At 36.8% G+C, this 13,232-nt stretch overlaps 1 protein-coding gene across 9 annotated transcripts in view; it reads left to right on the top strand.

Moving 5' to 3' along the window:
* Nucleotides 1-13,232, top strand: part of ARID4B (AT-rich interaction domain 4B) — an 88,151-nt gene that overhangs the window by 28,498 nt on the left and 46,421 nt on the right. For all 9 annotated transcript variants that reach the window (XR_015731455.1, XM_087882962.1, XM_034428312.3 and 6 more), the window contains 5 exons: nucleotides 1,995-2,105; nucleotides 4,088-4,153; nucleotides 7,751-7,841; nucleotides 9,289-9,368; nucleotides 10,441-10,532. Coding sequence is in view for 8 of the 9 variants with exons in the window: in XM_087882962.1 (XP_087739088.1) it covers nucleotides 1,995-2,105; nucleotides 4,088-4,153; nucleotides 7,751-7,841; nucleotides 9,289-9,368; nucleotides 10,441-10,532 (440 nt within the window). In the remaining variant the exon portion in view is untranslated. The remainder of the gene's footprint in view (nucleotides 1-1,994; nucleotides 2,106-4,087; nucleotides 4,154-7,750; nucleotides 7,842-9,288; nucleotides 9,369-10,440; nucleotides 10,533-13,232) is intronic.

Raw genomic sequence — 13,232 nt, 5'->3', positions numbered from 1 at the left:
GCTGTAATCCAAAACAGCTGGAAACTGCTAGATTGGTTTTGTGTTTAATAGTATTTTTATTTTCAGATATTTCTTTTTTATGACATAACTTTGGTCTAAAATGATAACTGTTCAAATGAATGTTGTTTTAAAAATATGTTTTAACTATGAACAAGAAACTGGGTTAAAAAAAACCTGGCTGAGAGCCAAAATTGAGGTGGATTTTCAACTTATTTAAAAAATATTAGCATGGGTTCAGGTTTTGATTCTGAGACAAGCTCTGGTACTTGGCAAAATTTCATGCACCCTACTCTGAGGAATAATGAATAGATTTATAGTGGGGGAAATAATTCAAGGTGGAAATGATTAAAAACACTTACCCAGCATTATATCTGAACTCAAAAGTCAGTCTTCTGTTAGCTACCTGTCCATATATGAGTAGGTGGTGATTTTTAGAGCTATGAATATCCTTTGAAAAAAGTACTTTGCAACCTGCAGTTGTGCATACAAAGCACCTCTTTTTAAATCATTAAAGCAAGCATCTTTTTCCCAGCTGAGCAGCCATGCATACAGAAACAAGTCTGGGAAAGGATGCAGCTGTTTTAATGATTAAAAAAAAAAGATGACATGCATACAGAGATTTCTGTATTCAGCAGTGTGAATATCTGTGTGTGCGTCCGCGCACACAAATTCTTGTCGGAAGTAAAAACTGATTTCACAATAATAAATCTATGCAAGTTCTGCTGTTATTGGTCACTGAATGCAGGGTTATTTCAGAGGAGAATAAAGATTTTTGCTATGCCTTTGTGAAATCATACATGTTCATCTTAGAATTTCATAATTTTCAATATTTAAGGGCTATGTTGATATAACACTTGAAGCTATGACTTGCTGAAAAGTACAGTTTGAGGTTTGCATAGGAAAACAGGATTGAGATATTAGTGTGGGATCCCAATTATAGGTACTTTGTCCCAGAAATAGTGAGGGACATTGAGAATTGTAGTTTATTGATATCAGGAAAACCATATTCTAGACCAGGGATGTCAAACACGTTGTCATGGCAACATCACATGATGTATCGGGACTTTTCCTCCCTCCCTTCACTAAATTGGGCGTGGGTGTGGCCAGCACGTGATGCATCCGGCCCATGGGCCGTGAGTTTGACAGCCCTGTTCTAGATCCATGATATTAAAATTGAAAACTGGCTTCTCAAGGACCTACTGAACTTGCAGAAGTGAGACAGAAACTTCAGAAATTTATTGCAGCAGACTGTTTGTCCCCAGATTGAAGTTCTGCAACTATTCTAGGTTTCTTGTTCCTGGGTGAAAACACATAATCATCAAAGACAGTTATTTTTCACTCCTGCAGTTGGAGCTTCCAGCCTAGTCTGTGATAAAGTTTGCACTGCAGATTAGTTTAAACTAGTGTCTCATTTTGAAAAATTCACTTTGGTAAATGCAGGACACCCCTCCCTTTTGCTTTCTTCTCTCAATTCCATATATGTAATCCATATCTGTTCTTGAAATACAGATAGAAAATGAAAAATATTTTCCAAAAGGGTATTGTCATTCTATTTAATAAAATAAACATTTGATTGTATCCATTACAATAAAGTGGTAAGGCCTTCTTTCCAAAAAAATAAAAAATAAAAAAAATAGATTCACATTTTAATGTTTATGAAATTACAAATAATTTAATTGTTCCCACAGATAAATGTTTTGGTAGAAGTTTGGGCCAAAATTTAATGTTAGATAGTTTATTTTTACAAATATTTTTGTACTTTTTAAAGGATTTACCTAAACTGGATTCACACAACACTTATGGTTTATTTGTTTTGTCTTAATGTGTTACATAAATCAAGATACTGTGGTTTAAGCGTGTTTTATGAATTCAGTTATTGTGATTTAATAAATAATTATTAAAACAAAACCTGGCTGACAGTGATGTAAGACTCCAGTTTGAATAAGTCAGAAATTCCAGAAAAGATTAAAAGCCCACTTCCACTTCTTTCTTAGACCCTTGATGAACCGCCCTATTTGACAGTAGGCACTGATGTGAGTGCAAAATACAGAGGTGCCTTTTGTGAAGCCAAGATAAAAACAGCAAAAAGACTGGTTAAAGTCAAGGTATGTATATACATGCATTTTAAAATTCATTTTAGGTATATGTAAAATACATAACTGATGAACTTTTGAATAATAATCTCTTTGTACCTATTTTCCATCAGAGCAAGTGTCTGTCAGGCTACACTTTTTCTTTCATTTGATTAGGTAGGCTCATAGCAATTGAAGGCATATAAGAAATAAAGAGCATTAGAGTTTGAATAGAAATGTAGTAATTATTTCTGCTAAATTTGCCTATAACATTAATATAATGAATCTGGATAAAAGGAACAGCACTGTATGATTGTGTCTGCATGTATTCCCATTTAACAGCAACTTTCTGAATTCTTCTAATTATGATATTGGTTTTCTAATCTACAGTCTGCATGCAGTTGCAGAAAATCCATTTATTTTACACAGGCTTGCACAAGAGAAGTTGAGTCAATTGTTTCCATAAATCCAAATATTTATTGTTTCAAATATTGTGTTTGCTATCTAGCTAGGACCTATTTCCATTTACTCTTGAATAAATAACATAAGGATTGTAATCCTGTTTGCAAGATTGAAAGCATGAATTGCTTAATGTGATCAATTTCTTAATTAAATATCTGTAATCCAAGTAGGAGAAAATAATTAGACCTTTTGGCCGAAACAAAAATCAATCTCACCTTCAAAAATCTCAGATTTGGCATACTTTGAAGTAAACTCTCTCTTGTTTTCAAATATTCTTGTTATCAGTTGTGTTAAAGCAAACTTTTTTCTTCTCGCTTTTTCCAAATTATGGGAAGCTAATTTGAAGCTATCACCCACAAAAAATAAATGTGCACACTTATCACTAGCCAATTTGTACATACTCTTAGTAAGAATATTAGCCTTTGTGATCTTAATCTTTAAGATTAGATCCTTAGGGCTATATTTAGATTGCTGTTTCAGGAATTTTTGGCTCCACCTCATGAAACTCCTTTTAACATATCTCAAAATCTGATTCAGAAGTTCCCCCAAGCAAACTTGAAGGCTTTAGGGGAGAAAACAAGTTCATTTTATTGATGCTTGAATTGGACTTCACTCCATGTACTGACCTTCCATTGACACTATATTTATCAATGGAATAGTATTTAATCTTTCTCTTGTAGCAATTTTTGGTACATTTTACCAGAGATAGTGAAATCAGACTATTTCGCTTCTTAGTTCATTGGCTTCCAGTTTTTTTTTTATTTAAAAAAAGTGAAGTTTTTAAGGGCCAGAGTATTCTCCAGACACTATTTTTAGAGTAACAATTAGAAATGCTTATTGATAGGGGAATACTGGTACTTATATCTCTCTGCATCTACTTCCTAATTGTGTTCTGTCCATATGGTTTAGAGAATAATAAATAGATGTGAACAGTTTGATTTCATTTCACCTTGCTGTGGCTATGTAGTTAAGTTGGAACCACAAAATTTTGCTGAAATCTACATTTCAGATATTTTGTAGGCAAGGCAAAAGAAAATTGTAGAGAATGAAGGTGAAAGAATAGTTGATGTTATGAACTACTTGTATAATTTTAACTTAATCATATTGTTATTGATTGGATTTATGTGTTTTCTTTTAAAGTCTCAGAGAAGCATTTGTCTTCCAACAGTAATGGTTAGGTTGGGCTTAGAGTTACTTGTTCAAAATCATCTAATCACGTAACCTAACTGTTACTGTTGAAAGATAGATGCAGAGATTTAAAGAAATGTTTCCTGTGTCTGCATCTATATCCTTGTGTTCCTTTATAAAGGGGAAAAGTATATTAAATCAGTTGATCTTTATAAATGTGTATTAACTCTAATACTTTAATTCTATTACAATCTGGTTGTTCCACTACAAGAGAAAACTAGTAACAAATGAAAAAAAAAATGCAAAATGTGAGTTTCATTTGAACCTCAATAGCGTCATCTACTGCAAATAGGTTAAACACGGGTTCAAAAATACAATAGCCATTCTTATATTGCTTTAAACATGTTTACAATTTCATTTTCTAGGTAACATTTAGGCATGATTCATCAACTTTAGAAGTTCAAGATGATCACATAAAAGGCCCTTTAAAGGTAATATATTTGAGTAATTGGTGAAAAAAATGAATAATTTTTGGAAAATTTAGAGTGTATTTGAAATATATTATAATTTAACAGTTCAACAATATAGCATTGACATTATCCTCTGAATAGAAACATTTGTTATTTAAAAACACTGAAATGTAATGCTGTATGTTGTAGAATTTAAGAGCCTATTTTTTGGTAAGATCTTATTATTTTCTGTATAGTGGATAGTACAGAACAATATGTAATATATATTTATTTATTCAATTTATATAGTTGGCCATCTCAAATAAGTGACTGCGCAGTTATATAAATTCAGTAATAAATTTGGCAGCATAAAATAAATAAAATTTTGGGGGGATCAGGCAACATCTACTAAATATTTGTGGAAGTGTCATTATCTACATATAAGACTCCTTGGAATTCACTTAGCAGCCTGTATATTTTTATTAAAGATATATAGAGATTACCAGTGTGCAGCCTGTGAACTTCAGGCTGTATGTAGCTCTCAGAGTCTTTGGCTTCAATCTGTCACAGGTTGTCTGGAATACATTTCTCTTACAGGTTTGACATAAAACATGGCTGGAAGAAGTGCTATTGTTGTATGAAAGAAATACTCATATCTTTTTCACAAGTGCCAACCACTGAGCTCATCACTTTCACAGAAAAAAAACAACTAAGCACATAAAGGAAAATTCCTAGTAAAAGAAAATCTGCACAATTTTTTTTCTATAATTTTTTGAGAGAATCACCAGTCAGATGATTGGTGTCAGTAGCATATAACACTGTTGCCGTAATATACCAGGATTTTCACAAAGCTTTGACAGAGTTACTCATCAAAAGCTCTTAAGTAAACCTGATGATCATAAAGTAAGAGAATCTGTCTTTATTAATCCAAAATGTAATGGCTATGAATAAGTATATTCCATGCTAGAGTTAATTAGGAAATTGAATGAAAATAAGGCTGCCAATAGTGCAATGCTTTTGTTCAAATCTATGGAAAACCCACATTTAGAAAGCAGCATTTGTAAAGCACATAGAACAAGACAACCAAAACTTTAGGTCTCAAACATTTGGGAGCCTTTAACCTAGGAACAAATAGCTATGGGACAATAAGATCATGATTGTAAAACTACTGTACGGCCAGTTTAGCAAAAAATAGATATAGTAAGGATTTTTTTCCCTCTCTGGAACCAAAAGTCATCCAATGAGGCTGATTGGAAAGAAATTTAGAACAAAGTTTTTTGATAAGTTTATCATGGACAAGCCTATCAGTCTTGAAGATTCTGTCTCATCTCCGCTTTGGGGACCACATGCCTCCAAATGTAACAGTGGCAGGAAAGACATAAGCACTAAGATGGGCTTTGATCTGATCCAACAAAGCTCTTACTATTCTTTTATATAATAGTAAGTACTTGACAAAGATTTGTCATAAAGAGTAATTGCTAGGTGCTATGTAGTTTGTACTCTACCTCCTCCTACTCCTCTCTTTTTGCAAAGAATGTATGGACTGTGTGCGCTGTGCTAAGTAGCATCACAAAAGTTGTTCCTAATCAAAATACAGTCCTTTATTCAACTGAAATGGTATGTTTCCCTTTATACTGGTGAGAGAAATTCAGTTCCTGTATTATAATACTCAAACTGCACATTACAGTAGTATTTTAGGCGTTACCTTTAAAATGGAAATCAACTGTAGTCTCCTGTGATGGAGAGAAAATACCATATTTTTCGGAGTATAAGATGCACCTTTCCCCCCCAAAAAGGGTGAAAATCTTACTCTGAATGTAGCCCCGCCCAGCTTTCAAATGGAGGTTTCAGAGGCTGAAAAAAGCATCAGAAATGAAACTTCAGAAAAGAAGCCCCCAAACAGAGCTTCAGAAAAGAAGTCCCCAAACAGAGCTTCAGAGGTTTTTTTCTGAAGCTCTGTTTCAGAAGCTTTCAGAAGCAGGAAAAAAGTTTTTTCTGAAACAGAGTTTCAGAAGTTTCAGAGGCACAAAAAAAAAACAAACCCAAAAAACAAACAAACAAAAAAAAACAATGCACAGAGCTTACAACCAAGGAACCTGTTGCTAAAATTCACCTCTGGGAACAACTGATTGGGGCAGTGGTGGGTTGCTCCCGGTTCGCACCGGTTCACAAGAACCGGTAGTAAAAATTTGTAGTAGTTCGGAGAACCGGTAGTAACATTGGCTGGCCACGCTCCCGAACCGGTCCCCGGCCCTGTCGCCGCTCGCTTACCCCGCCCACCCCATCAGAGGCTTTTTTTTTTTTTACTTTTAAAAGCATTTTTTCTACAACCTCTTCAGTCGAAAAAATGCTTTTAAAAGTAAAAAAAAGAAAAAGCCTCTGATGATCGCGTGGCTCAGCTGGGATTGTCAAGAGGCTTTTAAAAGCATTTTTTTCTGCAATCTCTTCAGCTGAAGAGGTGTAGGAAAAAAAATGCCTTTAAAAGCCTCTGGTGATCCCAGCTGAGTTGCCTGATTGTCAGAGGCTTCTAAAAGCATTTTTTTCTGCAACCTCTTCGGCCGAAGAGGTTGTAGGGAAAAAAATGCCTTTAAAAGCCTCTGGCGATCCCAGTTGAGTTGCCTGATCATCAGAGGCTTTTAAAAGCATTTTTTCTGCAACCTCTTAAGGTTGTAGAAAAAATACTTTTAAAAGTTTTTTTTTTAAAAGTTGGCCACGCCTACCCAGTCACATTACCCCAAGCCACGCCAACAAAATAAGCCACACCCACAGAATCGGTAGTAAAAAAATTTAGAACCCACCCCTAGATTGGGGGTATTCCAGGAGGCTGATCCACCTGCCAATCAGCTTTTTTCTTATTTTCTTCCCCAAAAAGTAAGGTGCGTCTTATACTCCAAAAAATACGGTAGTTTCCTTTTTCTGGCTATAATATTAATTGATCCTTACCTTTGTACTCATAGAAAATATAAAAGTAGAAAGAAAGGAAAGATGATGATTAATAAAAATAAATATATTAATATTAAATTGAACATTTTAAAAATAATTTTAAAATAATTGGTGCTTTCCTTTCTTTCTTGTCCAAAATAAGTCTTTAGAGATGTTGTCTTCAATCTTTTTTTGCTATGCAGAGAAATTGAAACTATATTGCACACTCAGACTTTTAACCCTCAGTACTAAGAAGCTTGTCTGCCTTTTGTTTTACATACTATTTTAGTGAGCCATTTTGACATCAACTCTTTTTCACCATCTGCTGGCAGTAAAGAAAATATAAAGTACATCACTGTACATGAAAATAGATTTTTTTAGAAACAATACTTCTTTTACAAATAATTTGAACAGGCTGATCAATTATTGTTTTACAAATTCTGGCCTTATTCTAATGGGACTTTTTGCTTTCTATCTAAGGCTGAGAAAGAGTGGCTGGCTCAAGGTCACCCAGGAGACTTTGTACCTAAGGTGGGAACGGAATTCATGGTCTCCTCAGATTTCTAGTCTGGTGGTATAACTGCTACACCAAACTGCCTTTCATATGCTACTGTACATGAGTATAAAAACTAAATTCAATAAAATAAGAAGTGAAGTGGTTCAGTAGTTCATAACCAAGTGCTTCTTCAAAAACCTTTAAAGTTGCTTTTGTTGTAGGTAGGAACTGTGGTGGAAGTCAGGAATCCAGATGGAACTTATCAGGAAGCTGTCATCAATAAATTAACAGATGCTAGTTGGTATACTGTAGGTAAGGAAAACTTCTTTTGACACAATTGAAAAATTAAGTTTGTAAAAAATGTACTTTCTCCTGTAATATTCACCAAGGGTTGGTCTTTGTATTCAGTGAGTCTTTGAGTTTCAATATAGAATCTCCATTGAAATTGATATGCAATCACTTATGAATGTTTTGGGACAGAATCTGCTTGATAATGATAAAAAGACAAATAGAAATAGGAAACGAGAATTGTGCAACAGCTTTAAATAATAACTTCTTGCCAATTCATAGAATTTGGAATCTGACTCTTAACATTTTAAAACTTCAAGGTATATGTTGCATTAAAAAGGCCCTTTTTGGTCCTAATTTTTCTGATTGGTTTTTGACTGTTCTGAATATTGTCCTAATTCTATGGTATTGGGGCATCTCATCTTTCCAGCTGCTTCTAGAAATTCTAGAACAAACTGCTGTTGTATATGCATTTTTTTCCATTCAGTCCCATCCAATTCTCACTGACTGCTTGGCCTAGTTCCTGCAGTTTCCTTAGCAAGGTTTTTCAGAAGTGGTTTGCCATTGTCTCCTTCCTAGAGCTGAGACTGGCCCAAGGTCATCCAAATAGCTTTGTGTGTGAGGCAGCACTAGAACTCAGTCTCCCAGTTTCTACCCTGATGCTTAAGTAAATGAAACTAGCTCTCTTATACAGATAGTTCTTGACTTATGACTGGTCACTTAGTAACCATTTGAAGTTACCTAAAAAGGGGACAAAATAGCCATGAGATCTATCTGGATTGAGCTTGGTAGTCCCATTAATAAATGGTGATGTATCCCATCATCATAGTTCAGTACTATTATACATCCCCCCCATTCATTCTCTCTCTCCCTCTGCCTCTCTCTCTCTCTCTCTGTCACATACACACACACACACTCAATATAAAGTATTATCTATCAACATTTTAAGATTCTTTTGTCTCTTGTGCTCTATCTCCCTTCTTCCTTTCTCTGGCTTTCTGGCTTTCTGGCTATATATATATATTATATATATTATATTATATTATATATAAATCATAATATTAAAGCAGTGGCTATGATACTGTTTCCTGACACAACTACAACATGTGGAATCGATGTATAGTTTGTACTTAACTTATTTTTATTTTCTGTCTAAAACACTCTATAAAAAGAAGAACAGTTGTTTCTACAGAATCCTTAAAGGCTAGACTCTTACACTGCACAGGTTTGCTTAGGTTAGAGCCTATAGTATTTTATAGTATTTCTGAAGTTTCTGATTAAATGAAACTCAATTTGGCTTAGAAATGTACATTTACTTTTAGCTAGAAGTCATTATAAAATTGATAAGTATGAAATTTATGGAATAAGTAGGCTCAGCTGTATGTTTAATTGAAATTTAATTAAACTTAAGGAAATAAAAAAAAACCTATACAAAATTTTATATTGTGTTTCATTTTACAATTGGTAACAGTATTTGATGATGGAGATGAGAAAACCCTTAGACGATCTTCACTTTGCTTGAAAGGAGAAAGACATTTTGCTGAAAGTGAGGTAAACTTTTTCTTTTTAATTTAGCTGTGCTGTAGAAATTAAGCATGCTCTGCTAATATTTGCCCACTGATTAATGAAATGGAATGTATAAGTTGTGCTTCACTGTCAGTAGTGGGGTATAGTTGTGAAATCTAGAAAAAATATGATTCTGTTAAAGAGAATCTCTGTTACTATCACGTGTTCATGTGTCAGTGGCTTGAGTAGCATATTTTTTTCTTCTAATTTAGCTTTCTGTGATTGGAACATTAGGCAAAGACATTTATTTGTACAATAAAATGTGTGTTTAATGGACATTATAATTAGATTTCAATTGTGGTAAGAGGGGTTAAAAGTATAGAATAGTATAACTCATACTAAGAACAAATAATTACCTACAGCTTAATAATTTCCAATAATAGGAACCTTTAACTTAATTCAAATACAAAAAATATGAGGTATTGTAGTTTTAATTCTTAAAATGTAGTCTCCTCATTTTGACTGCTCCTACACTACATCTTCTCTCCTGCATATAAAAAAGTATTTTATGTGGGATGAGATGAGAATGATCCCCTTTTTTTCTTGTCTTGAATGACAAAAATGGAGATAATACAGAAAAAACAGTGGCGGCTAACATTTATTATGTGGAGTTATCACACACAGGTTGTCCCGCAGCGAGTTGGCTGCAGCAAGATGGCTATGGCAGATTGGCCACAGCGAGTTGCCCTAGACCCCTTCCTTTGGGAGAGATGACTACAAGAAAGTGGGGCTTTGGCTCTATCTTCTGAATAGAGATTTCCTCTCCAAAAACCTTGCCTTTTTATGTTATTTCCCTTACTGAAGGTAGGAAAGGAGAAGATGGCATTTGGGATAGATTTATGATCTCTATAAAACAGTGTCTCTTTGTAGACACTCCGTATTGTGCTGTTGATATTTCTGTTTTCATGCTCCTTGCAGGTTGAGTTCATAATAGGGCCCATTGTCTGAATTATTCTTCGTTTGGTTTTTTTCAAACAAATGTGTTAGTTCATATTCTGACAAATCTGTGTTGTGAAATTCTCTGCAATAATTGAAAAAATAATGTTTTTGTCAACAGACATTAGATCAGCTCCCTCTTACCAACCCTGAACATTTTGGGACTCCAGTCATCGGAAAGAAAACTAATAGAGGAAGAAGATCTAATCAAATGTAAGTTTTATGTTTATCTGGTTCATGATTATCTTAATTTTAGAATTATTTGAACTGAATAAAAAAGCAACATATAATTCAAAGTAGAAGATGAAACTGGAAAGTTACCTGGGGAAACAGCAACTCTTAGGGTTTGTTTTAAATACATGCAAGATTTAGAATGGATTAAGGCATGGGTCAGCAACCTGCAGCTCTGGAGCCACTAGAGGCTCTTTGGGCCCTCTGCTGCGGCTCCCTGTCCCATCACTGGTTCACCCCGCCCCCTTATTCTGTTTTTGGACTCCAGCTCGAAGCAGCAGGAAGCGAAGTGTGAAGGCAGGTACAGGGCAGCTTCGCTCCTGCACTCTCCTCCCCCCATCTCTTCTCGTAACCCCCTGGCCAGCTGTGGCTGAGCCGGGAGCGTGCGCACGTGCAGAGAGACCTTCCTTAAGTGAGCCGCTGCCCGCCCCAAGCGCACCTTTCCTGAGCTTTGGCACTTGCTTGAGGAGGGTCTCCCTGCGTGTGCGCACGCTCCCGGCTCATCCACAGCTGGCCTTGGTGTCCTGAGAGGAGGAGGGGGAAGAGGGTCGCCTGAGTACAGGAATGAAGCTGCCTTGTACCTGCCTTCACGCCACATTTGCACATAAGGCACCCTTCGCTTCCTGCCACTTCAGGCTGGAGTCCAAAAAAGAAATGAGGGGCGGGGCCAACCAGTGATGGGATAGGAAGGGAAACTCCTCACTTTGAAATGGCAATACAAATCCCCAAGGTAATTACTATTTATGTTGAGTAACATATTGCTTTGGCAATTCACATGACTTCCTAATATGCAACTATTACACATCCACATGAACTTTTCAATTGCCTCAACAGAGTTAAAGTTACACCCTCAGGAAAGAAACATGCGTGTTCTCTCTCTCTCTCCCTCCGCGCTCGGCTGAAGAGCTGCCGGGGGTGGGTGATGACATGGCAAAGCGATGGCCGGAGCATTAGTGCAGGAGAGAAGCCACGTCCTGTTAAGACCCTCCTAAGCGAGCGGCCACCCACCCCGCACACGCATTTGCTGCACTTTGGCACTTGCTTGAGGAGGATTTCCCTGCTAATGCGAATGCTCCCGGCTCAGCCACAGCCGGCCAGGGAATTACGAGAGGAGGGGGGAGGAGGATGGTCACCCAAAGGGAAGGGGGAGAGAGACACACACACACACATAGACACACACAGGGAGTGATACACAGAGAGGGGGTGAAAGAGGGTAAGAGGGGGAGAGAGAGAGATACAGTGGGAGAGAGACACGGGGGAGAGAGGGGAAGATAGGGACAGACACAGAGATACAGAAAGTGGGGGGAGAGAGGGGGAGGGGGAGAGAGACATAGAGAATAGTTTTGTGGCTGGGTAGGCATGGCTAGGTGGTCATGTGACTGGATGGGAGTGAGTGACATCGAGTTGACCACGCCCAGTCAGGGTTTGTGGCTCCCAGTGTGTTTTTTTTTCTGTAGGAAACGGATCCAAGTGGCTCTTTGAGTATTTAAGGTTGCTGACCCCTGGATTAAGGAAAAGGCTGTTATTAATCTCTTATAGCTACAGTTTAGATTGGCATAAGCTTAGTGGAAGAACTATGAGGTTCACTTAGTTGTTTTATACAAAGGGCAACCCATTATTTCTGAGAACCAGGCAGAAAGGAAGATGTTCTGTTCCATTGTTTACAGCTTAGAAACTGGATGGTGTTATGAAGGTGTCTTCCATAAACTGCTGAAAATGCTTTTGATCACTCCTGAATATACTGCTCATTCATCCAAATGAATATTCCCCTTTTGGAGGCTGGAAGTTGGAGGAGCATTAAATATGAAAGCATAAGCTTTTATTTGTATTTAGTACCACAAAGTTATTAGTCTCACTGCTATGCATAGGATATTGATGAAAAATATGTCCTGAAGGTTTTAATTTAGCCTCATGAGAAACACTCTAAAAGATTCTCAAATCTACCTCAGTAGGATGTTGAATGCCATCTGACTTGAGGGGCCCATTATCCAGCATTATATAGCTGCTGATATTAGAAGCTGCAGTGAAGAATTATAGTGAAAACATGGAACATAAGCAGCATGAACATGGGAAAACTCAACACAGTGAAAGAGAAAATAAATCGGCCACAAGCTGACATCTGAGGCATCAGAGAATTAAGATGGACTAGGATTGGACATAGAAAATCACATTATTACTCTGGGCACAAAAAAACCCCAAACAAAGAAAGAAGGAATAGCATTACTTTTATAACCAGTAGAGATATAGCAAGAACAAGACTTAACTGCAATGCGATCAGTGACCTAACAATGCAATTAAACTTTTGTTGTTGTTAGTTGCGAAGTTGTGTCTGACCCATCGCGACCCCATGGACAACTTCCCTCCAGGCCTTCCTGTCCTCTACCATCCCCCAGAGACCATTTAAGCTCACGCCAACTGCTTCAGTGACTCCAGCCAGCCAGCTCCTTCTCTGCCATTCCCTTCTTCTTTTGCCCTCAATCGTTCCCAGCATTAGCTCTTCTCCATTGAGTCCTTCCTTCTCATTAAGTGGCCAAAGTATTTCAGTTTCATCTTCAGGATCTGGTCTTCTAAAGAGCAGTCAGGGTTGATCTCCTCTAGGACTGACCGGTTTGATCGCCTTGCAATCCAAGGGAGGCTGATAAGTTCAACATGAAATTGACAAAAATATGCAAGCAAGATGTA

This window comes from Pantherophis guttatus, chromosome 1, assembly GCF_059756535.1.
Source record: "Pantherophis guttatus breed Tessera chromosome 1, ASM5975653v1, whole genome shotgun sequence".
In the NCBI taxonomy this organism is placed as follows: Eukaryota; Metazoa; Chordata; class Lepidosauria; order Squamata; family Colubridae; genus Pantherophis; species Pantherophis guttatus.
Note: the sequence above shows the minus strand (reverse complement) of the source record. Positions and strands in the feature narration are given on the sequence as shown.